Raw genomic sequence first — 26960 nt, 5'->3', positions numbered from 1 at the left:
TTTTTAAAACTCTGTGAAATACTTTGTTAGACCTTCTACATGATGACATCATACATTAACAGCTTCTGATTGGTTCCTACTCAGTATTTTGCCAAGACTTGTTGTGATCAGAACAGAAAATTGATCCATGTGGAAGAAGGTGGTGAAGGTAAGAAACCTGCCAGCTTTCAAATAGGCGTCCAATGATTTCTATATAAATATTTGATTGCAGAATATTGTATCTTAATTGAAGTAACTGTTTAATAGGATCATTATTTTGCATCCCACTGCATAAATAACACATAGTATCTTATTATATTTGTGATTAATAATTACATGATTAATTCTAGAAACTAGTTTTTATAAATGCAGTCTTTAAAATCTTGTTATGAATTTACTGATGTAAAGCAGCCCCTCGTTACCAAACACCAAGTAAATAAATTAGGATACTATTATGCATGTGTCAGACGCCAAGAGAAAAGCTGTTGCTATCAAACATTGTTTACTTAATCGGTGTAATGGTGAAGGAAAAGATCAAACAGGCCAATTGGTGGAAAGAAAATGTCATGCTCCCTTGTAAAAGTATTTTATAGTATTTAAAAAAAAAGAATACAGTAGTTTATTGTGATACATGGTGTAGCTGCTGTATTTTTATTGATTGATGATTTAATAGTTTAAAAATAGTAAAAAAAAAACTATATATATACAAATATGTTATTAAAGGTATAAATGAAACAGATACACTGCAAATAATAAATAACTAATATACACAGTTGAATCAATTAATTTATAATTATTGTAGAATTTATCATTAACCTCATATATTTATAACAATTCTAATTCATATAAATGTAATCATTTGTAAATTCACATTTTGATTTAATGTATACACTTTAATTAATTAATCAATCAATCTGTTAATTTTTCAAATGTCATTATTTATTGCATTTAATTTATTACATTAAATGATTTATATATTTTGTAATTATTATTTTCTATTATATAAATATATATAATAAATAGAAATACATCTTTTATATATATATATATATATATATATATATATATATATATATATATATATATAATTATTTGTACTATATTATTAGTAGTAGTATTTGTATTATTATTATTAGTAGTATTTCCTCAGCATGGTATAAACACAGTGAGGTGTATAAATAAAGCTGATGTTTTTCTATACTAATATTAGTTATTGTGTAACAGACTATCAGACTATCTACTATCAGATAAACACAACACGGCCTCCGTGTGACGTTGTTTCCTGATATCAGGTTGTTTACTTTCTGTAGCAAGAAGAAGACAAGAAGATACTGAAACTGCTGCCCTCCGTGTTCATGCTGTTTATTCTGGTACGTTCTGATTTTACTAAAACTGTTATTTAATTTAATTTTACTTTAATTGTTTTAAAAGGGTGGAAGGGGGTCATGATTTTGGAGTGGAGTGGATGAATAGGTTGAACTGGTTTTGTTTATTCAGGTAGACTTACTGTATATCAGGGGCACAGCCATCATTTCAAAAGTGGTTGGGACAAAATGTCTGGTGTTACCCTGTTTTTTTTTTTTTCAGTTAACCCTTACACAAGGGTTTATTGACAGGTTTTATTTTTAATCATTATTTTTTTTGCTTTATATGCTTTATGATTATATTTGATTATAAAACAGAAACAAAGAAAGAAATACAACAGCTTGCCACTGGGACAGGACCCTTAAAAGGACATATTTGTACCTTATTTACCCCCAAAATGTACACATTGGTACTCTAAGGTAGTAATGTGACAGTACAAAGACGTCCTTATAATGGCACTAAGAGTAAATTGTTTACATATTTCACAGTGTATTGTGTGTATGTACAGCACATGGCACACAGTAATGGAGACTTGCACATTCTAATAATACTTCATTTTGTTCTCTACAGTCCATGCTTCAGGAATAAAACAAGTCATTCAAAATAAAACTATTGAAAGAAAATATGTATTGAACTCAACTGACAAACATGTCAAGCGCCGATATCAATTATACAATCAGATAAAATAAACATTACGTCACTTCTTTTAAGCTTCCTGTCTGGTTTGTTTAAAAGTAGTAGCTTTTCACACAGTGTTAAAGCAAACATAGATCTCAATATATAAAGCTACTTAAAACTGCCAAAACGCAAAATGGGTGCAATAATGAAAGAGCAGCCCATAAAATAAAGATCAGTTCCTATCAGCATACTGTAACGTTTCCCCTGTGATCTACACTCATTCACCGTTCTCTATTTATACTCATCACCACGGTCTTCACTCAGTGTCGGTTATCGTCTTTACTCGGTTGTATGTGTGTGTGATTTACCTGCTCCTTATTATTAAAATCACATGCTGTACAATCTCACTTCTACATTATCTTTATTCCTATTTGAAGGGTTTTGATGACACACTTGTAAAACAAAAGACGTTATAAAAAAGTGAACGTTTGTCCAAGCAGCTATTTTTCCTTATAATCCTTTAAAACTTGCTAATTATTCAACAAGAGCAACAGGCAGAGCTACTAAACACTGTGCAACACAATTCGGATCCATATGCAACTTACACTGCATGACTTTTTTGTAAAAAAAAAAAAAAAAAAAAAAAAGCAGTGAAGCGTTTTTTTTGCCGCCTTGAGCCGCTGATGCGCTCGAGCTACAGTACTGGGACGTGTTATGATGACGTGACAAGTGACTGATTGCCATGGATACGTGAACGTCATGTATAGACTATCTTGTCTCTTTGAATTTTAAATCACTCTGCATTTATATACATTGCTCCATTAAAACCTCAACATGTCGTGAACACACACACACTCTCCACTAAAAAAAGTGCGGGGGACGAATTTACTTTTTATAAAAAAAAGTGAGGGGGACATGTCCCCTGCGTCCCCCGCGTAATCTACGCCCCTGCTGTATATAGTAATTTACACACCAGCACCACCATCATCATCATCATCACCATCACCATCATCATCATCATCACCATCATCACCATCATCATTATCATCATCATCACCATCATCATCATCATCATCATCACCATCACCATCATCATCATCACCATCACCATCATCATCATCATCATCATCATCATCATCATCATCATCATCATCATCACCATCACCATCATCACCATCATCACCATCATCACCATCATCACCATCATCATCATCATCATCAACATCACCATCATCATCATCACCATCACCATCATCATCATCATCATCATCATCATCATCATCATCATCACCATCATCACCATCACCATCATCACCATCATCACCATCATCACCATCATCATCATCACCATCATCACCATCATCACCATCATCATCATCAACATCACCATCATCATCACCATCATCATCACCATCATCATCATCACCATCATCACCATCATCGTCATCAACATCACCATCATCATCACCATCATCATCACCATCATCATCATCATCATCACCATCATCAGTGCAGCCGAGACAAACGCTACGATATGAAGAGAATAAACTGTTGGGAATAAATTAATACAATTTCATGGAACAAATATAAGAATTTAGGTTGTAAATGTAGGTCAGAGCTTCTGATAGTGTTTAGACCAGCAGAGAAGGTTTTGCCCTGACCGCCTGCCACTGCTTTATTACTGTCCACCACTGTTACTGACTACAACAACAATAAACCTTGAAATCAGAATGCTCCTTAAAAATCCTTTAACTCAGTAGTAACTCAGTCCTTTCCAATCTTTGGGTTGATTTAGCATGAATAATAAATAATGAAGCACTATTCATAGTTGGGATTTTGAATATATCTCCAATAAAACCACAACTATTTAAGGAGATGAGATACTTTAACACCAGTGTTTGACCTTTTTTTTTTACTAGAGTCACTCAAACCATGAAGTATTAGAAACTCTCTGCTTTCTCATTCTTTAGGTTTTAAAATGATGAGGCAAGGACTGCCCTATGGTGTTCTTTTCAACCTGATCTTGACCTGTACCTCTGCCATCCAGACCCTGAAAGACATCACGGACTTGAAAAATGCTACAATGACTATGAAAAGTTTCCCACGGCATGGCCTCATCCTCCTGCACTGGTTCGCTAACAATGTCGCCATCAACTCCAGTGGAGACATGCAGCTTACTTTTGATGTAGGACAAGGCAGCTTTGGATTACACTGCTATAAAGATTCAGCACAAACCGCACCTTTTGAGTCTTCGCAAAGTCATTATTACTCTTTGGGCGACCTCGCTTGCAGAACCGCCCGGATGTTCCCTTTTTACGTCACACACGATTTCCACAACTCAGTGGACTCGTCTCAGAAAAATCTAGACCGAATCCTGATTCAGGTTCAGAAGAACAATCCAAGAAATATTGAGAAGGTGTTTATAGTAGAGTACAAAGGCCAAGGATGCAGGTACGACCCAGAGTATGCCTATGAGATCAGCACTCAGCTCCTGACTCAGATCAAAGCGCTCGGTTCGGATATAGGGTGCGATCCAAATGATCCGAGGTTAAACTTTAGCCTGTGTGAGTTCTTGAATTATCAACAAAAAGCTGCGAAAGTATTAATGGTATATCCAGAGACTCGAGGTCTTGAATGGTTTTTGCCTCTGGCTGGTTACGACATGGACTCAAGGTTTAATAATTTTTCACAAGCATCCTTCTGTGCGCTTCAAATAAATGGTGATACGATTGATATTTGCTCTTCACCTTCCAATCGGATCAGTGATGTCATACCCAATAAAGCAAAGTTAGAGGTAAAATCCACTTCAGGAGGGTACGCAAAGATAACATGGAGCGGAATACCTGAGAACGTTGCAAGAATGAAACTGGATATTGGCATTTATAAGAGCAGAACCAATACGGATCCTTTAGAATTCTATCCACTGAATGGAATGACACACGGTTCCCAACAGACAAAAGTACCTCTAAATCCTGGCCTTCAGGTCCGGCTTCTGCAAAGTAGAAGGGTCAGTTCTTATGTTTTTTTTGGAACCACATACTACACAACGGTCTGGAAAGGTCCAGAGTTTCATGAAGCCAACAAGGTTCCTCCAGTTAATATTAGAGGCTATCAGAGCAGCCTGCAGCTCTACACTGAAGATGGCTATGCCTCTGCCCGACTCTACATCCACAAGTCTTTTGTGAACTGGAAAAATGTCTTTGACAAAGCTTGGGTAGGATTCTACACTAGTGATGCGGCTAATAATGAGCAGTATAAAACACATGAATGGTGTACAAACTTTAAGAGTTCCAAAAATGACTGCTCTTTGGATTATGAGATTTACCAGTATAAGTCCAGTTTGTCTATTGGCCCTGGTGTCCAGGCTCGATTTCTCTTGACCACAAATTACGGAAGTGAGAAAGCTCGAACTGCTCCCTGGACAGAACAGCTAGAGCTGAACACCTGAGCAAACTTATAGAAAACAACAAAAACAATCCCAGGTTCCTTTTCAGTACAGTAGCTAAACTAACTACAAATCAGGGCTCTGAAAATTGTGTTCCATCACAGTTTAGTAGTGAGGACTTTATGATTTTCTTCACTGAAAAAATAGATAACATTAGAAAAACAATTGTGGCAGTTCAACCTCTTACAGCATCTCCTGAGACAGTGTTACCTTCAACTCCACAACTCCACTATTTTACATGTATAGGACAGGAAGAGCTGTATAATGTTATTGCCAAAGCTAAATCGACAACATGTCAGTTAGATCCAATTCCTACTAAATTACTGAAGGAAGTGTTATATACAACTGGTGAGCCTCTTCTAAATATTATTAACTCCTCACTATCTTTAGGTCACGTCCCTAAATCCCTCAAGTTAGCAGTTATTAAGCCCCTCATTAAAAACCTAATCTGGATCCAAACACGTTATCAAATTACAGACCAATTTCAAATCTCCCATTTATGTCTAAGATTTTAGAAAAGATTGTCGCTGCACAGTTATGTTCCTACCTGCAAGAGAACAATATCTTTGAAGAATTTCAGTCAGGTTTTAGGCCCCATCATAGCACAGAAACTGCTCTAGTTAAAATAACTAATGACCTGTTTTTAGCTTCAGACCAAGGCTTCATCTCGCTGTTGGTTTTACTAGATCTTAGTGCTGCATTCGACACTATAGACCATGATCTCCTCCTAGATCGCTTACAAAATTACATCGGCATTCAGGGACAGGCATTAAGCTGGTTTAAATCCTACCTGTCCGATCGTTACCATTTCGTAGATTTGAATGGAGAGCTATCCAGGCTAATGCAAGTAAATTATGGCGTGCGCAAGGTTCAGTTCTAGGACCCCTGCTCTTCACAATATACATGCTTCCGTTAGGAAATATTATTAGAAGGCATGGAATTAGCTTCCATTGTTATGCTGATGATACTCAGCTATATATTTCATCTAAACCAGGCGATACAGCTCAATTAACCCGGATGACTGAGTGTGTTAAGGAACTAAGAGATTGGATGACCCATAACTTTCTACTTTTAAATTCTGATAAGACTGAGATTTTGCTCATCGGCCCAAAACTGGTATACAGACGCTCCAGCATCTCAACCTGCATTTAGACGGATGTTCTGTAACCACTAGTTCAACGGTAAAAGACCTGGGTGTTATTTTAGACAGCGACTTGTCTTTCAAAAATCACATCAATCAGGTTACAAAACAGCCTTCTTTCACCTTAGAAATATTTCTAAGCTAAGAAATATGTTGTCTATATCCGATGCAGAGAAGCTCGTCCATGCGTTTATGACCTCCAGAATAGACTACTGTAATGCGTTACTAGGTGGATGTCCTGCTTCATTAATAAACAAGCTTCAGTTAGTCCAGAATGCAGCAGCCAGAGTTCTTACAAGGTCAAAAAAATATGATCACATAACCCCGATCTTATCGTCCCTACATTGGCTTCCTGTTAAGTTTCGAATAGACTACAAACTATTACTTCTCACTTATAAAGCACTAAATGGTTTGGCTCCTGTATCTATCCAGTCTTTTAACACGCTACAATCCGCCACGCTCCTGAGATCTCAAAACTCTGGGCTTCTAGTAGTTCCTAGAATAGCAAAGTCCACTAAAGGTGGTAGAGCATTTTCACATTTAGCTCCTAAACTCTGGAATAGTCTTCCTGACGGTGTTCGGGGCTCAGACACACTCACCCAATTTAAGTGTAGATTAAAACGTATCTTTTAGCAAAGCCTACACATAACACACATCACATCATAACCTTGTGCTCCAGAACATCTGATCACATGCACATTATCAACTTGTGCTGTTAATATCATGAACAGCAGCTACGCTAATTCCTCTCCACTGCTTCTCTTTCTCTCCCCATCCCGAGGCATCCTGAGGTTGCTCCAGCTCCAGTCACCTCCCACCTCGTGATGATTACGGACCTTTAAAGAAGTAGATGCCGAACTCACAAACATCCTGAACCATCTAGAGACGTACCAGTGCCATTTGGATCCCGCTACATGTGTGGAGTTTTGACATTGGACCTCCTGGAGTGTTTAAAGGCTCTGGCATGGAGAAGCTGATGCTGGATCTGTGGTGATCACAAATGCTGAGCTTATAAAACTCGGAGCTACTAACCATATAGACTGTTTAAGACTGCAGAAAGAACATTACTTATAATCTTATACTCCAGTAATCATGTTAGTTCTCACTCTCCAGTGTTCTGTATTGTTGAAAGATTTATGATCAAACTCTTGATGTCACCCAGATGAGGATGGGTTCCCCTTTTGAGTCTGGTTCCTCTCAAGGTTTCTTCCTCATAACATCTAAGGGAGTTTTTCCTTGCCACAGTCGCCACGGCTTGCTCATCAGGGACAAATGCACACCATTCACCATCACTGTTGATTTGTGTAAAGCTGCTTTGAGACAATGTCTGTTGTGAAAAGCGCTGTACAAATAAACTTGACTTGACTTGACTTGACAGAATAGTCAATAGAAAGACAATAGGCCAGGGGTCTAACCTTTAGTCCAGGGGTCCCCAAATTCTTTTTCATGAGGGCCACATAATGATTTTTCCCTTTCTTTAAAAGAAGAAAATGGCTACTATGGTTTATATACTATATGGTTTTTAAAATGGACACCTGATAAAAAACAAACAAACATAAAACTCCATGTAAAATGGTACTGAAATTTATTACAAAGAAAACAGTACTAAGTCATGGGAATGTGTTAAAGGAAATAAATATGAATATATTTATTATTAAACTTAATTATATAAATATAAAATAGTAAATATAATACAGCGCGTCGTGCAGTTTTAGCACGTGTTATCAGTGATTCGCCACTAGAGGTCGCTCTTGTAATGACAGCGGACCGGAAAAACTATTGCTAGGGATTTTTGCGGATAGTTTCAGCAATCAACTATCGCTGTGTCGACCTTTATTAATAATTAAAGGAAATTTTAGTTTAAAAGCCAACCTTTATCAAATACAGATATGATAGGAGTCAAAAATATATTTAAAACAAATTTTTAAAAAATATGTCTCTGGCATTGTTCAGAGGGCCGTTCCAAATGTTGGGCTATACTTTTACTCCCCTGATTAAAACCCTAAGCCTTTGCCAATATTTTTAAAGATAAACCGCTAAGTTAAAAGTTTTAAAATGACCATCTTTAAAAAAAAACATCAAATGAGTTCTAGGACTCGGTTGCTGAGGCTACTGTGTATTTGGAAGATTACGCCGGTTTTAGACAAGAGCTAGTTTTTCCTCTCTCCTCTACACCATTATATGGGAGGTGGTTGCTTAGCGGTTGAGGCTTGGACTTTGGATTTGAAGGTCATGTATTCAGATCCCAGCCACAATAAGCTACCAATTCTTGAGCAAGGTCCATAACCCCATAGCTGCTCAAGTGTTCGAATGAGATAAGGGTGTCTTCCAAATTCTGTAATATTGCTGTATTAGTACATACAGATGATAAAAGCTCTTCTTCTACTTCTTTCGGCTTCTCCCATTAGGGGGCGCCACAGCGATTCATCTCCATACTCCCCTGTCCTCTACATCTGCCTCTTTCAAACCAATTACCTTCATGTCTATCCTCACCACATCCATAAACCTCTCAATAACAGCTAATTGGGTTTATTCCACCCACCATCATTTGATAAGTTGTGGATATTACTGCTTGTACTAAATAAATCCATCAAATGAGATTAAAATGACTTTGTGTTTTGTCATTAGCTTCCATCACACCGTTCAGAAAACAGGACGCGATTTAGACGCATGCTAAATGCAAACTATAACGTATCAAATGACTTTCTGTGCTTCAACCTTGTCTAATGGAATGAAACATAACTCATTAGAACGCATTACAGACTCATTACGAACTTGTTACGAATACCCTGTGCATATTAAACCCACATTCTGATTCAATTAGCGTTTCAGCACAGGGATCATTTCAGCATTGAGCTTTTCAGCCATAGATCTTCTGATTGATGTGCTGTCATCTAAGTGGCACTCTTAAGGTACACTATGAGCACAAAAGTGTGTGGAAAACCTGACCATAAGATTGCTATGTGCTTCATTTTTAACATTCCAGTTCACATTGAGTCCCCGTTTACGAGAAGCATATCTTCATGGAGCTGGCTTTGTCCACAGGTGCATTGTTATGCATGAAGACATTTGGGTCTCCTAGCTACCACATCCTTTACAACTGTGTGTCTCTATAACAGTTTGAGAAGGATGCACATATGGTTGGAAAAGTCAAGTGTCCCAAAACTTTTCTTCATATGGTGGACCATTCCTAGGTTCTTGGGTTCTTCTAATCGAGGAATCCATTTAAGAAACCTTCTGTGTGTAGCTACGCATATCCAAGATGGCTGCCATATATATCCTGAGATGTTTCTTTGGAGCGAAGCTTGTACGGCAGCCATCTTGGATATATGGTCCTACAAGAAATGAAGGATAGGTTCCTCTCATAGTCAGGTGTCTGCAGACTTTTGTTGAAATTTCCCCCGCCTTTTACAGTTGTCTCCGAAGCAAATAAATACACAAATAAATCAATCAATCAAACGCCATTGGTATTTTAAAGAATAATTTATTGCCAGTAGTAAAGCGATTAAGCTAGTGGCAGTATTAAAAAAAAAAAATCATAAACAAATCATAAACAAGACCAAAGCTTTGCTCACATGAGCGTTTTTTTTTGACAAAAAAAAAAAATAAAAAATTCACGAGTCCACACTTCATCTCGCAATATAAATATACTGGGTCCCGTTTTTGTTTTTTATGTTTTTATTTCTTGGTGGGAAAAAAAAGTCAAAAGTCTTTAAAAAAAACCACAAAAAACGTAACTGACATCACGATAATATGCAGACGCCCATCCGAGCGGAACAGGAAGTGTGAAGACGGTCACACACACAGTTAGATTTTGTATTTTTTTTGTAACCACTCTGAATAATCGTTATTCTTTTCCTCTTCTGTTGCTGCTGATAATCACACACTGTTTCGTGTTTTTTTTTTTTTTTTTTTTCAAAAATAAAAAATAATAATATATCTACAAAAAGAACTAGTCAACCCTTAAAAATCAAAACTGTACAGTACCATTTACATTACAAACGAATGAACATTTGTAATAATGAAAAAACAACTGATTGCATGGTTTTATCTTTACAAATACAGACAGCTATCGCTTGAAATGACGCTTTTTTTAAAACTTATTATTATTATTATTATTATTTTTCACAAACAAGATGGAATTTGAAATGATCAGATGGTGTAAAGGTGGATACACACCTGTACACACTCAACTCTACTCGACTCCTGCTGTGCTCCAGAGGAGGAAATGTTCTTGAATATGTCCATGTCGAAGAGAATGTGTGCGCTTGAATTTATTGTATGGTCGTACATTGTGTGTGTGTGTGTGTGTGTGTGTGTCTGTGTGTGTGTTTGCGAGAACAGTCTCCTGCATAAGGTTTTCATTTTCAGGCACTTTTTGATTTCTGCTCTTTATGGATTCCAGTGTCAGACTTCGGTGTGTTGTTGCGGTTGTGGTGCTACGATGAGCCGCCGTAACTGCGCCCCGTCCTCTGCGCCGCTCTCGCAGTCGCTCATCGGCGCCTCCGACTCGTCCACGTCCGAGCACGACACGGTGGAGGCGTAGAGGGAGAGCGAAACGTCGTCGGCCGCGATGCTGCCGCTTTTCGGCGGCTCAGGGTCGGATGAAGGGTACTGGTGGTGAGGGAGGTAATGGTTGAGCGTGTAGAGCTGGGGTAAAGGTGGACGCTGGCGTGCCCACGATCCTCCAGGGCTCGAGGGGGCGGGGCCGAGCGTGTCGTACGATGTGGGTGGAGGTGGAGGAGGAGGCAGGTCGTCGTGGCTGTGGAAGTCGTCAGGCGGAGGCGGGAAATCGCTCTCAATGTCGTAGCCGCCCGCGTAATAGTCCGTGTCTAGCAAGGCGGGGTCATTGTACAAGGTTGGTGGAGATTCCACCACCTCATACTGAGGAAACTCCTGGATTCCAGGAAGCTGACCACTCGGCATCCAATCAGATGTGTCCCAGTGATACCCTGCAGAATGAAAAAGCACAATAAAATAGTTAAGTTTAGGGGAACAATTAGCTCTTTTTTTTTTTTTTTATTGTTTTTTGGCAACACAATTTTCAGTCCAACTAATTCTTAAATAAATGTCTTATTTATTGATTTTATTGTCTTAGATAACGAATTCGAATTCATTCCAAGACAGGATTTTATTACAGGTATAAAGAAAAATTTTTTCTGCAAATGTGCTACATCGTGTAATTCGTTTTTTCACAGGAATCCCACCAGCTGGAGGGAAATTTAGGTGAATATTAATTAGCTGAACTGAAAAAACAAAACAAACTTTTAACAGGGTTAAAAAAAAAAGTGTCACATTTAAACATCATGCAGCAACAAATTTTACAAATAAAAATGACACGGTTAAAAAACGTCAGACAGGATACACACATTAGACAAGACACAGCAAAACAAAAAAGACTATTATTAATAAATAAAAATAGAACATTTTTACGACACTTCATTATGCTATGACAAAAAATATATTGGTTAACAAAATACATCTACAAAAAAGAAACCAGTGTTTTTATTTATTTAATGAACTCTTTTTTCTCACGGCACTGCATGCAGGTTCACGGAGAAATCACAGGACTTCATGCAAACACGGAAAAAGAGAAAGTTTCGAATCACCTCTCGGGTTCTTGAGCTCATGAGACGGGAGTGACTCTTTAGACAAAAGTGAGGCAGATTCAGAAGAAAGAACAGGTTAAATATTAGAAAAACTACGCAGAGAGAAAAAGAAGGAAATATAGAAAGGACATGTCGAAGGCCATGAGGATGCCGTTTGCTTCGTCGGACGTGTCTCGGGTGTTCAGCGTTTCTGAGATCGTCAGTAAATCCCTGGAATATTCCTATAACAATCCTAATTCCTTTTAAATCTATGAGACACGTCTGATTAAAGAAACCCGGCATCCTGGTTAAGCCCCACCCACCCAACACTACTCATGGTGACAACGAGACAATCAATCAGACGGTACCTTGTGTCTCCACCGAGCCAGCCGCCGAGCTGACCAGGTGGATTACAGTCACTATGGAGGCTTCAGGAAAGGAAGTGAAGGGAATGGAAAGCAAGGGAAGGAGGGATGGATGGATGGAGAAAGCAGATGAGACAGAGTTGACGTTAGTATGAGGAGAATGAAGAGGCGCCAGGAGCTAAAACGACGACTATGACGCTCTTTCCTTACGACTTGCTCTGCACCATCAGAGAACCCAGAAATGTTTGTTTCGAGAGTAGAAGGGAAAAAAAACAAAAACAGATTTGTGGCGAGTTTTGAACACTTGACTCTGAAACATGAACTAGAAGTAAAGAAAGGAAACATTTTCCCTAAAACAGAAAATCCCAGTGTTTTATTCCTCTTGCATCAGATTGTTTTACTTCATCTGCTACTCAAGTGCACCCGCTCAAGTCTCTACTTTTAGAGCTGCTTTTACTTATTCCCAGTCCTTCATTTCAGGTGGTGGTGGTGGAATTAACCAATAAGTAAATTGGTGTAGTTTTTTAGAAAGCAGTGGAACACTTCAGTAGAGACAGGGATGGGGAGGTCTATTAGATGCTACTCGGTTGCTCCGACTTGCATGAACGCTGCATTCAACTGAACCTAAACTTTACATTTTTCAACCCACAAAATGGGACCAAACATGGCTGCCTCCAGGACACAGGTGTTCGCTCTGTACAAACTCTGAAAGCTAGTCAGCTAAAGTTAGCAATAACGTTAAGAGTTATAACTTCAGGAAGTGTGCTCAAAACTGTTTGATTGATGTTCTAAATATAAAGTCTGTCTGTTCCATTATGAGGTTAATCTCTATTACAAGTGCATTTATATTTTATATTTGGGAGACACCCTTATATAGAGCCGACTTACAGTTACCTCAGTTATACAGCTGAGCATTTGAGAGTTAAGGACCTCGCTTAAGGGCCCAGCAGTGGCAGCTTGGTGGTGCTGGGATTTGAACCCCTGACCAGGCAAACAGAACTCCAACATCTTATGCATTGAGCTACCATCTCTCGTTTTTTTTTCGTAGTTGAAAAACAGAAATTCTAGGTTCATTCAAATGCAGTGTGATACATTAAAATTCAAAATGGATGTAAAACTGCTATGTAACATATGAAGTAAAACAAGGCCATATTCAATACAGTGCAAGTCTTTAAAGGATACTTGATTTAAAATTGGGAAATTTTGAACATTTCAGTGGGTGGAATTTCGGGAGTGGGAATTTTCCACTCTATTCTATTCTGAAGGAAGTGTGAAGGTTTCTTAAGCTTTACTGCACTGAGCCTGGTTTCTATCTGCACCGGGTTCTGGATGTATCTTGGTGGAGTTGTGACGAAAAACAAAGTGAGAGGAGACTCGTGTTTTTTGGAGGGAGGAGGGTTGATGGTGACATACTCATGGTTCCACTCATACTGACAGAACATTGGATTCGAGCAGGAGGAAGGATCGGGATCAGGAGAATTCTCAAGGATAAAAAAGGAAAGTGAAGAAAAAAAGGAAAGTCCATTTGGTTCCAGATGGAAAAAGGAAATATGGACGTGTGAGGTACGAAAAAAACAAACAAAGCAGAGGCCAAGATTAATGGACTGAAATATTTATGTGGAATTCCTGTACCACTGTGGTCTACGACTATCCGTTGTAGCTTGGATGCAAAAATATCCACAGAAAGAAACAGAAAAAAATAGTAGTACAATCATTACAAAGCCAAAAAGTAGCTGCAAAAATAGAAGAAAGAAAGAAAAAAAAGAACTCATGCTTCTTTTTTATGCCCTGAGAATCACACTAGGCCTGTTTCTTTTTTTTTGCCAGGCGATCCCTTCCTTTTCCACATCACTATGTTTGACTTACGAGTTTAGCTAAAACCTCGCCCTGCGTCTTTGGTGCGGTTTGATCCAAATGGGCGCTAATGTCCCAAAAGCAGCGAGTTAAAGAGGGGGAGAGAAACATAACACAACAACATGACCCTCAAACAACACACTGCTTACTGAAGATACAAAAAAGAGAAAGAAAAAACGAAGCGGTTAGTATTCATGCTAATGCTAATAACACTACAGTGCTATGATGGAAAACGATACGACTGTAGACCACGAAAGGAATTCAGTGTGCTTTAACATGCAAGTCCATGGAGCTTTGTGTTAAAAATATAGCTAACAGCACAAAAAACTACACCAAGCTAACCATTAGACCTAATTTGTCATTGTAACATTATTGCTAACAATGCTAAGTACAAATATGGGAAAGTTAGCATTTAGCCATGGTGACATTTTCCCTGAAACGTGTACCTCTTGCTAATAATAGATAACGATAAAACCCCAGCTAGTTAGCTTTGTGTGAACTAGACTCAGATTGTATTGGTAATGTCTTTTGATAATGTCAAGTACAAAAGAGTCAACTCTATTAAAACATAGCAAAGATTTTGTTTAGCAAACAGAATAATACCATTTACTATAGATCTAAGAAGCTAATGCTGATTAGCTTAACTGCTTAACGGTCTAACACTATTTAGCAAAAATTGCACACATACCGTTGTCATCGCAGGACTCAGACTGGAAAGAACTGAGTGACTGCACCTCGGACATGCTGCCCCGGGTGTTATAGGGGTGACACGTGCTATCCTCCACTGCCTTCTTACTAAAACAGGGATCCAGATCTACAACTTTTGCTGCAAGTAAACAAGAAAGCATTGATCAGCACTCGGCTACCTTATTTACATTTATTAAATAAAAAGAAAACGGGTGTCTAATGTGCCCCTACCATCGTAATCGTAGTCCCAGCTCGGTTTCTGAATTGAGTCACTGTCCGAGGCAGAGTTGGAGGGTGGTGGCGGGGGCAGGTTGGGTGCCACACTGCACACGGCAACCGCCTTGCGATGCCCATGACCCACCGGGTCGGGGTTAAAAGTGCTGAACTCGGTGTGCTCTGGAACAGCAGTGCCTTCAAACGAGCTGCGGTCCAGGTTATTGCGAGAGTCACTAGGGACGCTGGGAGTGTATGAGATGGGTCGCACGGGCACTTGAGGTGGCACGTCAGAGTAGACATTTCTGCCTAACTTGGAGTCGTAATACGGGCGCTGCAGAAAGGACGAGGGCAGCCGCTTGTCATCGTGAGGCGACTGGGGCTTGGTGCGCCGGCACACCCGTTTACGGATTACAACAAATAGCAGAGCCATGACAAAGATCACGGCAAAGAAGACGCCGATGCCGATAACCTCCTCCAAGCCGATATTCCAGGATGTGGAGACCACCTGGTTGCTTATCTGGGCATGCTGCTCACAATGGTGGCCTACGTAGCCAAGTGTGCAGTTGCAGATGTATGAGCCGTATGTGTTCTGGCATTGGCCGCCGTTGATGCAGGGGCTTTTCACACACTCGTCCACATCACTTAGACACCTTGCAATACATACACACATTTAGTCAACATATATAATGCACAAATACCTTTATGAACTCAGAAAGGGATAGAAACTTCTGTCTAATATGTACCTGTCTCCTTGGAAGCCAGGCTCACACTCGCACACTGGGCCATCCAGGCTGCCGATGCACCTGCCATTGTTCTTGCAGGGGTTCTCTGTGCAGTATGGACCAAGCTGACACCTGACACACACCCAAGATGCATTAATAACAAAATCTTGCTAAGTTGAATTAGATCATGGTCCTAATATGAGCGACATTGTTACATTCAATCAAAAAGTCAGAGATACCACATTTATTTAATGCCAAGTTTACAGCAGGACTCAATGTCCCACAGCTATTTATTTTATTGCAAAAGACTTCCCAGGTGTCCCCGGATCAAGCCGGCAACACAGTCTTCCCTGACATCCTACATTTCTTTTATGTCATGTTTTTTCTTTAAAGCAGACATTAAATGTAAATTCGCTGAAAAGGGGTACATCTGAATACCATCCAGAATTGATATTTCTGAGAACGTTCATGATCTTGACATGCTGCTTTAGAGATGTTTGTAGGAGACAAGTCAGCCTAGTAAGATCTTTCTGATTTGGCATAGATAGCTAAAATGTTTTATTTTGGCTAGAATACCCCTTTAATTAACATTTGTCCTTAATGTTAAATTGCGCTCGTGAAAGTTTTTTAAAATTCTTCTTCTGAGAAATTCGGACCAATTCCACCTGCTCCAGTGCAATGATTCCAGCCCTGTTGCATAATTTTGCTTTAGTGCATAAAATGCGTAATAAGCCTAGCATACAGCATTAATCCAAACACTAGGCCTACGAAACTTGTGTTCTCTCACCACTGGCCGGAATACTGCCCTCGGCACTGGCAGGAGAAGTCATCTCCACGTGGCACACAGGTTCCACCATAAAGACAGGGATTGGATGAGCAGGGGCTGATGCTAACCTCACAGTGGCTGCCCATAAATAGAGCACTGCACTTACAGAAATAACCTAAAAAAAATAAACAGTGGAAAATGTGGACAAATGTAGGTTTCATTATCACAAACAGGCAAAACATTTTGAATTTTATCTATATATATATAAAACTTGACATAACTAGCTATTTCTAGTAAACAAGCATGCTAAATGTATAATGTTTCAAACAATACTAGTCCTTGTATGAGGACATATTTATGCAAAAACTACTTCGTAAACACAAGTTTGAACTGCTACGGCATTATATCTATGCTCCCCATCCCAGACGCTGTACCTCCGTTAGGCAGATCAGTGCAGGTTCCGCCATTTGTGCAGGGCTCACTGGTGCAGCTCGATACCCTTGGAGGTGGACTGCAGCCAGGCACAGCTCCCACAATTTCCTCCAGCACAGAATGGCTTCCACGAGGCTGAGATCTCATGGGTAGCTCACGTCCGTTTAACACGACCCCCTGCAGGCAGCCCCTCAGGCCGTTATCCACACCCGCTTGCCACACCTGCCCACCAAAGAAGACGCTGGTGTCGAGGTTGAGGGTGCGAAGGTTACCCTGTGCTTTGCCTGAGGCAGTGTGTGTTCGGTCAAGCACCAGGCGAGCATAGTTTCCATCCACGTCAAGCGAGACTGTGTGCCATTCTCCATCATTCACCAATGGGCTGTGAATGGGGACGATACCCGGCCCACTGCCACAGTCAAACTTGTACTGCAGGCGTCCGTTCACGATCTACACACACATACACACAATAATATACACATTGCTGTATCGTTCTATTCATTTAATACATCTCCCACACACAACATGCCTTTCTTGTTAGCTATGGCTACTTCTTGGCACAAAGTGAACAATGCTAACATATTTAGCTAAGCTAAATCAAAATTTATCTACCCAACAGCAGCAGTTAAGAAATAAGGCAATGGATTTAGTGTAACCTGGTAAATTTCATTAGCCAATTCTAGCAATCTAGCTAATACTGAACTAACTACTATATAATATAGCATAAATGAAATACAGAAGCCAGGTTTGTAAAAAAGCTAGGCTAAATAAAGTCTGATGCAAGAAGTGTGAGTCAAGTGTGTGTGTGTGTGTGTGTAAAACATTCTCACAGGCTAAATGTAGCATAGAATGTGCAGGCAAGGCAAAAATAGAAATATGCTGTAATGAGGAATACATTGCAGACATCTTTTTCTCTATCTTTTTTCCCTCTGCCTGTTATTTTTTTTCCTATATCTGTCTTTCTCAATGTTTGAAAGGAATCTGTGGGAAGCACCCTCTCTTGCCCTCTCACAGGCCTCAAAATAACCAGCGCTCTGTTTTCTGCCGAGACTCTTGAAGCAACCATATTGAGGAGACGATGGACAGAGTGTGGGAGAAAGGAAAGAACAGCAAACAGAAGAGAACGAAGAGAAAGAGCAAGATTTCCCATATACTATGTGGGAAAACCTGCTATAATAAAGATACAGTCAAGGATTTCCCGGTGAATAAGGCTGTGGCCTAGCTGTAAAACAGGCATGACCTCTGCCTACTACTATATAGTGAAGGAGGTGCAGGCTTTGCCCTCATCATAATGGATGAAAAGGAGGTGTGGCTTTTGTGTAGGTATAGTATTTTTACTGGTCAGTTTTAGTCAAGGGGGTATGACCTTGCAATTGCAAAAAATCTGGTCTTCACCACTGTCAGTTTTAGCCATGGTGGTATGACCTTGAAGTGTAGAAGGTGTGGCCTCTACACCTTTCAGTTTCAGTAAAGGGGGTGTGGCCTTGCAGCAAAAGAGGTATGGTCTCTGCTAATCTTGGTCAAGATGATATGGCATCAGTATCATGCGCTAATCATGTCTTAAATGACAGTAAGACCTCTTAGCTGTTTGAAGGTATAAGCCATATTGTGATTGTTACAGTTCATTGTGTCTATACATGTGTGTGTTTCTGTGTTCACCTCCAGAATGCTGTAGTCCGTCCCCTTGGCGTACATGATAGTGGCCTTGTCGGAGAAGGTACGCAGTCTGAGAGAGAGATTCATCTCCTCCTTATTGTCATTCTCCATCAACCTGTAGCGCACGTAGCCGTTACCGCTGAATGTCAGAGCGTGACCTTCTGAAACACACACATCCAGAGTTATAATGAAGGGTATTCTGTTTATTTTTACAGTAAATTATGCTGGCATTGCGAGAGGATGTCCTTACCTGCACACCCGTGTTTGTCATCTGAGCATACGCAGCTAAATGTGCTGTGTGTTGGGTCTTCCACACACTCCGTCCCCTTGGGACATGGGTTCCCTTCACATACCTTGTTCAACTCAGCACACTCAGCACCTTGAAAGAACAAATCGTATCAATTAAATACTGCAAACTAATAACTGTTCTGTTCTAACATTCTGTATTAGCATCACCCAAAAAATTAAACCTTGTGTATTTAAGAAAAACCCTCGTTTGTGTTACCATGGCAGAGACAGTCAGCTGTCCTCGTGTGGCGTGGGGTGACAAAGCTAAGCCTTGCTGTGCTGTACGCTGCCATAGCGCCCGTCTCCAAAGTCACCGTCTCCTGGCAGTGACGAGCAGGACAGTCCGATCGAGGACAAAGTTTGTTGCCCACACGGACGATCCTCACCCCTGTTATCTCTTCAACTGCACTACTGGAGGCATTCAGCTTCCTCAGCACCACATCCTGTGTCTGTTCCTGACCTTTATCGAGCGCGAGGAGCACTTCCAGATCACCGTGATCGGGCTGCAGGCTGACGAGCTGAACATCACTGCGGCGGACACCCGCCGTGTTACGCAATGCCCTAGCAAAATTTCTCCAATGTTCACCAACAAACTCTTCGGGCGCGATGGAGCCTAGACGTATGCTCACGATATTGGCGGGGGCAGGGGCGGGGCGTATGTGTACGGTGACACGCGCCCACGTTGTGAAACGACCGTCGGTTACAGTGGCATTGAGCAAGTAGCGACCGGAATCCAGGGCACCCAGTGCTACAATTCGACCATCAGCAGGTGAGACAGAGAAGAGGACCGAGTTGTCTAAAGGTGCAGGGTCCGGGCTGATGCCGTAGGTCAGTGTGTCGTGCACATCTTGGTCAGTGGCGTGGATTTTGCCTAACACTCCACCGCCTGCATACTCAGCAGTCGTGGTGGTGACATAAACGTCGAGAGGGAGGATGACAGGAGGATGGATACTCTCTTCAATCAGGCGAACGATCACCAGGGCAGAGGAGGAGAGAGTTGGCCGGCCGGAGTCTGACACCTGAAGCAGACACACCATTCCAAAGGTCATGAGTTAGACTCACTACTGAGTCACTTACAAGGTAAATAAATTGATTCATCACAAAATTCAAAATGACCAAACGCCAAAAGATACATAATTAAAAACATTATACGAACAAAAGTTTGTGGACACCTGCCCATTCGATTGGTATTTATTACCTCCATTCTTCTGGAAAGATGTTCCACTAGATTTTTGGAATTTGCTCTATAACAGGAGATCTTTCACTCCAAATCTTGTAAAGTATATCTTTACAAAGCTAGCTTTGTGCACAGGGCCACTGTCATGCTAATACCTTGTACAAGTGAGGAAAAGATGTCCTATACAACTTTGTGCCTTCAAGTTTCTGGGTAAGAACCACATACGGCTGGAAAAGTCTGGTGTATCAGTACTTTTGTCCATATAGTGTAAAATGTTCCAAAATTGATCCAAATGCTTTAAAGAATAAACAATCATTTCATCAAAATTAATATTTTTTTTTTCCCGGAAAAAAAGAAGTAATTATTAAGAATCATTTAAATTACATTTAATTTTATCACATTTGGCAGATGCCCTTATCCAGAGTCTTACAATTCCATGGCTTGCAATTATCTCAATCATCTAACTAAGTAGCTAAATGGGTTAAGGGCCTTGCTCAGGGGCCCAGGAGTGGCTGCTTGGTGTGGTTGGAATTTGAACTCTGACATTTGGAAACCAAGTCGCATGATAAATATAACATTAAATAAACATTAGCATACATTTAGAATCACTCACGACTCATCCGTCATGATAAAAAAAAAAACAGATGAATAAAACAAGTGTTTAATAAAACAGCAGTGTTTTTAGGAGTTTTTACATGAACAGAAGAACAGATCGATATCATCTTCCCCACGTGGGAAAGCACCAGCTTGGTCTAAAACACACACTTGCTGCAACACACCTGGCTGAGCTCTTACAGAGATTCGGATGTGAGTTCGTATTTACCAGTTTAGAGGTATATCAAGCGTGGCTTTTTTTTGTGAATGTAAGAGATTATTCAGGGCGGTTTGAAGCTTTGACAGCTGTAAGTGTCTTTGAAGTGGATTATTACAACGTTCTCGGCAGCAGCAACAACCGAGAGAAACCAAGTGTTTTCTCGTTCTGTATCACAGCTTATTTTTATTCACGTTCACTTTTCCATTTTAGTTCCTTGAGAAGCAATAAAGCAGTGTGATAACGTTAAATTACTAATACATCATCTCCAGGCTGCTCCTCATCTCACCTGGATCTCCATGACGTAGTTGTCCTTGTCGCGGCGACTCAGCTTGCCGATCGACACCAGCGATCCTTGAGACGTGACGTCGAATGTGTGATCCTCGTTTCCACTCACAATGGAGAAAGAAAATGGAGGTCCATTGTGGGAGGCGTCTCGGTCCGATACGCTCAGCTGGAGGACACTGGTTCCGACTGGACGGTTCTCCTACAGAAAAAACGGTAGAACATGAAATATTCTCCAAAAAACTTCGCCTACGGAATCCCTGCCCACTCCCAGATTTTAGGGCACCAGTCGGAACCAGTGTCCTCCATGAAGGGCAGAAGCAATTATTAAAGGCCACCACATCATGCAATGTGTCTGCACTGAGAGCATCATTCCTATTGGCTAACCACATTGCTAAGGCTAAGAAGCCCTTATAAGTGTGGATACTGCCTTCCGCTAAGGATGTTTGCTGTGAATTTTTAGAAGGTATGCTGCAGGTACAAAGGTAGCACAGGGTTCCTCTTTCGGCTAGCAGCGTAATTAGACAAATTGTTGAAATAGCAGAGGACACGGAGGCACAACTGTTAGAGATGAGATTGTCGTGTTGCAGGGACATGAGCCCAGGGCTCGTGCGGATTCTGCATCATGGTGAGTCGAGTTACATTTTCATTACATAAACCGATCAGGCAGAACATTATGACCACCTGCCTAATATTGTGCCTGCCCCCTTTTTGCTGTAAAACAAGTCTGACCCTTCGAACATTAACAGCCTGAACTTCTTCAGCAGTTTAAACTACAGGAGCTCGTCTGTTGGATCGGACCATGCAGACCAGCCTTCGCTCCTCACGTGCATCAATAATCTTCGGCCGCACACAACCCTGTCACCGGTTCACCACTGTTCCTTCCTTGGAGCACTTTTGATAGATTCTGACCACTGCAGACCAGGAACATCTCACAAGAGCTGCAGTTTTAGAGACGCTCCGACCCAGTCGTCTAGACGTCACAATTTGTTAAACTCGCTCAACTCCTTACGCTCGCCTGTTTTTCCTGCTTTTAACATCAACTTTGAGGACAAAATGTTCACTTGCTTCCTAATAAATAAATCCACCCACTAACAGGTGCCATGATGAAGAGATAATCATATTCTTCACTTCACCACTCAGAATGTTCTAATGGCATGCCTGATCTGTGTATATGCATTATTTTAAGATGAATTATATTGTATACTATGTATATTGGATAGCATATAACATATAATATCTAGTGTGAAACTGGTCCCTGGTGCTTCTATGTGACCTGGAATGTGTGTTTCAGTGTGTGTGTGTGTGTGTGTGTGTGTGTGTGTGTGTGTGCATACCTGAATGATGAGTGTGTAGTTGCTCTGCGAGAACACGGGTGGGTTGTCATTGATATCAGAAACGTCGATGTTGATTTTGGCTGTGCTTAAACGAGCTGGACTCACGTTATCAGATGCCCTGACAGTCAGAGTGTAACCAGACACCTACACACACACACACACACACAAATAAGACAGACACCCATATGATTGAAAAGCATGATAATGGTGATAATGGTTGATCCAATGCATGTGTGTGTGTGTGTGTGTGTGTGTGTGTGTGTGTGTGTGTGTGTTGATTGTACCTTCTCCCGGTCCAGATGCCGTGCTACCTTCAACTCTCCCTTTAATGGATCGATGGAGAAGGGGCTTCCTTGGTTGCCGCTGATGATGGAATAGTGCACCTGGTTATTTGCAGGTCCGTCTGCATCCTCGGCCACAACCTACACACACACACACAAACACACACACACACACACACACACACACACACACACACACACACACACACACACACACACATACACATACACACACACACAGGGTTTAGCCAACCTCATTAGTATAAGGTTGAAATAGTGTGCACTCTGTTGCACATTTACGGTCATGTGACCTGTAAAAGGGCGGAGACTCACCGTGAGCACCGCCTTGCCCGGCTCCACGTCCTCGCTCAACACGGCTGTGTAAACTGCCTGGCTGAAAACAGGGCTGTTGTCATTTATGTCTGTCACGTTGATATTAATGACGGCCCTGTCGCTTAGAGACGGCGTCTTCCCGTCTGTGGCCTCCACGGTCAGAGAAAACTCGCAGGATACTTCGTAATCTAGCGGTGTGATCACAAAAATGCCACCTACGCAAAACAGAACAAAAAAAAAAAACATTTATTTCCAATATTTCCACGATGAAAGTTGAGTTGATGAATGATTTGATATCGCAGTGGCCCTAAGTTACCTGTGTGTTCGTCCACCCTGAACATTCCCTTCTCGTTTCCGTCAACTATGGCGTAGGAAATCTGCGTCTCCGCGTCACGGCTAGCCGCGTGCACGTGCTGCACCTGAGTTCCCACGGCAACGTCCTCGGGGATGGTGACAGGGTATTCACGGTGCTGGAAGACAGGCGGGTCATCGTTCAGGTCCAGGACGGATATGGTGACGGAGCAGACGGCGGAGAGGGAGCGGGGCCAGCCACGGTCAGTGGCACGAGCTCGGAGAGTGTAGGTGGGCCGGAGGTCACGGTCGAGGGGCATGGCCAAGCGGAGCACCCCTGAGTGCTCGTCGATCAAGAAGGCTCCATCGGCCGAGTCCAGCAGAGAATACACGAGCTCACCATTAGAGCCTGGACACAAACAGAGAAAAAAAAAATGCTATGAAGAGAAAGAAAACAGATCCCTAACACTGTAGACTCCTTTCACAAATATTACATCAACACACCCTAACAGAGCATTAACAGAAACTTGTGACTCATAACTGAGGTATAACAAACGTCTCCAATTAGAAGCCAGAACACGACATCGACGTTGTTGTTGAAAGCACCCGTTATGAACGCAGGGATAAATCGTCTACTGTGCCCAGGAGAAAACATTGCTGTGTTTCTAATATGCCGGGTTTAGCGTGTCCAGGCTGGATAATGAGTTCATTATATACCAGCGTTGACAATATTGATTTGACTCTTGCCTGCATTGAGCCGTCAGGACGCATTTACACGTCTTTAGTATTCACACGCATCGATTTTACGAACCGCGCCAGAACTTATAATCCGGCCGCCACGCTTACGTTGGCGTGCCATAAAAGAGGCGGATGTGTGAGGGCTGCTTAGTAGAAGTCAGCGTATAGAGTCAGAATACACACACATGCATGCACACCCCTCCCCCCTCTGTCTCTCTGCCCCTCTCCCTCAAAGTTTTCCTGTTGACAGCTCAGGGTACATAAGGAACAGTTTTAGGTTTAGTATTGATTATGTACCCGTAATGGCGTACCCATAAGGATGTACCCGTAATAGCATACCCATAAGGATGTATCTGCAATGGAGTACCCATAAGTATGTACTCGTAATAGCGCACCCATAAGGATGTACCCGTAATAGCGTACCCATAAGGATGTACCTGTAATAGCGTACCCCTAAGGATGTACCCGTAATAGCGTACCCATAAGGATGTACCTGTAATTGCATACCCATAAGGATGTACCCGTAATAGCGTACCCATAAGGATGTACCTGTAATGGCGTACCCATAGGAGCGTTCCTGTAATGACGCACCCGTAAGAAGAAGAAGAAAAGCAGAGCCTTTATTTTTCACATATACATTACAGCACAGTGAAATTCCTTTCTTTGCATATCCCAGCTTGTTTGAACTCTGGGGTCAGGGCACAGCACTTCTGGAGCACAGAGAGATAAGAGTGGCAGCTTGGTGATACCAGGGCTTAAACCCCCAACCTTCTGATCAGTAACTTAGCACCTTGCCCAATTACCTACCACCTTCCACCAGTAAGGACGCACCAGTAATGATGCAACCATAACCGTAATGACGTACCCGTAATGACGTACCCGTAATAGCGTACCCGTAATGGCGTACCCTTAATGGCAAACCCGTAATGGCGTACCCGTAATGGCGTACCCGTAATGGCGTGTTTGTTTCACAAGAAGGAGTCTCCAGTATCAGAGCTTCGTAACAGCCAGAGATAGCGATATGGGTTTTTTTTGTTGTCCCTTCAAGATTTTTGCTCAATTTAACATACGTGAACGTGTGAAATCTTCTCGTGTGTATGAATCCATACGCATTCCTTACATAATAATAAGCCCTTTTACTCACATGCTGAAGTGTTACGCGAGACGGCGCGAATTGCATAGGTGATGTGTAAGAGCTGTGAGTGTGAAGGACGTAAGCGAGGAAGAACGATAAAAATAGAGAAAAAAAGGACAGAAAAAGAGAGAGTGAGAGGGAGAGAGAAAGAGAGAGAGAGGGAAGGAGATGAAAAGAGAGAGAAAAAAAGGAAAAGAAAGAGAGAGGGAGAGAGGGGGAGGGAGATGGAAAGAGAGAGAAAGAGATGGAGTGGGATGGAGAGAGAGAGAGCGTGAGAGAGAGAGAGAGAAAGAGAGAGAGGTGCGTGGGCATGAGGCTTCTCAAACACAGGCTGGAATTCAGAGGCGCTGAAAAACATGATGACATTTAGGACGGAACTGACGGAGCGATGTGAACAAAGGACGCTGAAAGAGGAGAAGAGAAAGAGGATCTCATAGAGGAGAGAGAGTGAGAGTTTGAATGAGCAAGCGAACCACACACACACACACACACACTCACACAATTGGCAAACAGGGTCAAGGGCGTATATGATCAGACATTAAACACTTTTTGGACTCACTCTCACACACACACACACACACACACACACACACACACCTAAATATACATAACTTTACCCAGCTTTCATCTTTGAATTCTGCTTTAACTCTATCTGCTCTTTGAAGTCTGCACTTTCAAGAAGCAGGACAAAAGTTTTTTCGGCTTTTCTCCCAATTGAGTTGTGTAATAAATCCCACCATCTGCTCAGTCCTCGGCCCTTCCATGCTCCGAGAAAATGAAGATATGGGGCTTCATTGGACTTCTGATCAGACGGTCATGAATTAATAATTCAGCAACATCCAGAGCTGCCACTGCTGGGGCCCTGAGCAAGGCCCCGGACCCTCGACCGCTATAAGTGTGTATCTGTGATTCATGCAGCTCACCAGAGTCGAGGTCAGTGGCCTGCAGCCGTCCGACCGGTGTGTGTATCTCCGTGTTCTCAAACACGGTGATGGCGAAGGGATCGGCGGTGAAGCGTGGCGTGTTGTCGTTCACGTCCTCCACCGCGACCTCGACGTCGGCTTCGCAGTAGCGACCTCCTCCGTCCACCGCGCGCACCTTCATCCTGTGCACCGCCTCCTCCTCGAAGTCCAGCGCGCTAAACGTCTTCAGCTCACCTGCGGGAAACAGAGTTACATAACACCTCGGGTCAAACGTTCACAGAGACGAGAAGAACCATCAGATGTCTGAAGGAACTTTAACGAAGGTTTGGTTTTAACAAAATAGGACAAATGGCTGTTTTTTGGGCTGTGATTCTTTTAATGGTTTCCTGAAATTATTTCATTTTAAGTGTGTAACATAAAAAAAGTGAATAATTAAAGTAGAGAAAGAGAGGAGAGAGAGAGAGGGAAAGGAGAGAGAGAGAGAGAGAGAGAGAGAGAGAGAGAGAAAGAAAGGAAAAGGAGAGAGAGAG

The 26960-nt window shown here is 41.6% G+C and overlaps 2 protein-coding genes across 8 annotated transcripts in view; one reads left to right on the top strand and one right to left on the bottom strand.

Annotated features, from left to right (window-relative positions):
* The first annotated feature begins 8 nt into the window (after positions 1-8).
* Positions 9-5453, top strand: LOC124381544. Of its 2 annotated transcripts, none has more exons than XM_046843282.1 (3): positions 9-148; positions 1290-1349; positions 3933-5453. In XM_046843282.1, the coding sequence occupies exon 3, from the start codon at positions 3941-3943 to the stop codon at positions 5408-5410; it is 1470 nt and encodes a 489-aa protein (XP_046699238.1). In that variant the 5' UTR covers positions 9-148; positions 1290-1349; positions 3933-3940; the 3' UTR covers positions 5411-5453. The 2 variants fall into 2 exon arrangements, with proteins under 2 accessions (XP_046699238.1, XP_046699237.1); XM_046843281.1 differs by having other exon boundaries at positions 1272-1349.
* Positions 5454-10012: 4559 nt separating this feature from the next.
* The window catches only part of fat1a (FAT atypical cadherin 1a), a 75380-nt gene continuing 58432 nt past the window's right edge, over positions 10013-26960 (bottom strand). For 3 of the 6 annotated variants that reach the window (XM_046843547.1, XM_046843545.1, XM_046843548.1), the window contains exons 13-28: positions 26431-26664; positions 23660-24043; positions 23344-23558; positions 23014-23151; positions 22730-22873; positions 21397-21594; positions 19337-20138; positions 19082-19210; positions 18835-18992; positions 17181-17625; positions 16768-16921; positions 16002-16112; positions 15274-15908; positions 15044-15181; positions 12158-12193; positions 10013-11500 (exon numbers count right to left, since the gene is read on the bottom strand). In XM_046843547.1, the coding sequence (XP_046699503.1) occupies positions 10956-11500; positions 12158-12193; positions 15044-15181; positions 15274-15908; positions 16002-16112; positions 16768-16921; positions 17181-17625; positions 18835-18992; positions 19082-19210; positions 19337-20138; positions 21397-21594; positions 22730-22873; positions 23014-23151; positions 23344-23558; positions 23660-24043; positions 26431-26664 (4466 nt within the window). In that variant the 3' untranslated portion in view covers positions 10013-10955. Of the gene's footprint in view, positions 11501-12157; positions 12194-14367; positions 14423-15043; positions 15182-15273; positions 15909-16001; positions 16113-16767; positions 16922-17180; positions 17626-18834; positions 18993-19081; positions 19211-19336; positions 20139-21396; positions 21595-22729; positions 22874-23013; positions 23152-23343; positions 23559-23659; positions 24044-26430; positions 26665-26960 lie in introns of all 6 variants that reach the window. The other 3 variants (XM_046843551.1, XM_046843549.1, XM_046843550.1) reach the window with 3 other exon arrangements.

This window comes from Silurus meridionalis, chromosome 28, assembly GCF_014805685.1.
Source record: "Silurus meridionalis isolate SWU-2019-XX chromosome 28, ASM1480568v1, whole genome shotgun sequence".
Classification (NCBI taxonomy): domain Eukaryota; kingdom Metazoa; phylum Chordata; class Actinopteri; order Siluriformes; family Siluridae; genus Silurus; species Silurus meridionalis.
This window is presented reverse-complemented; position numbering and strand designations above follow the sequence as displayed.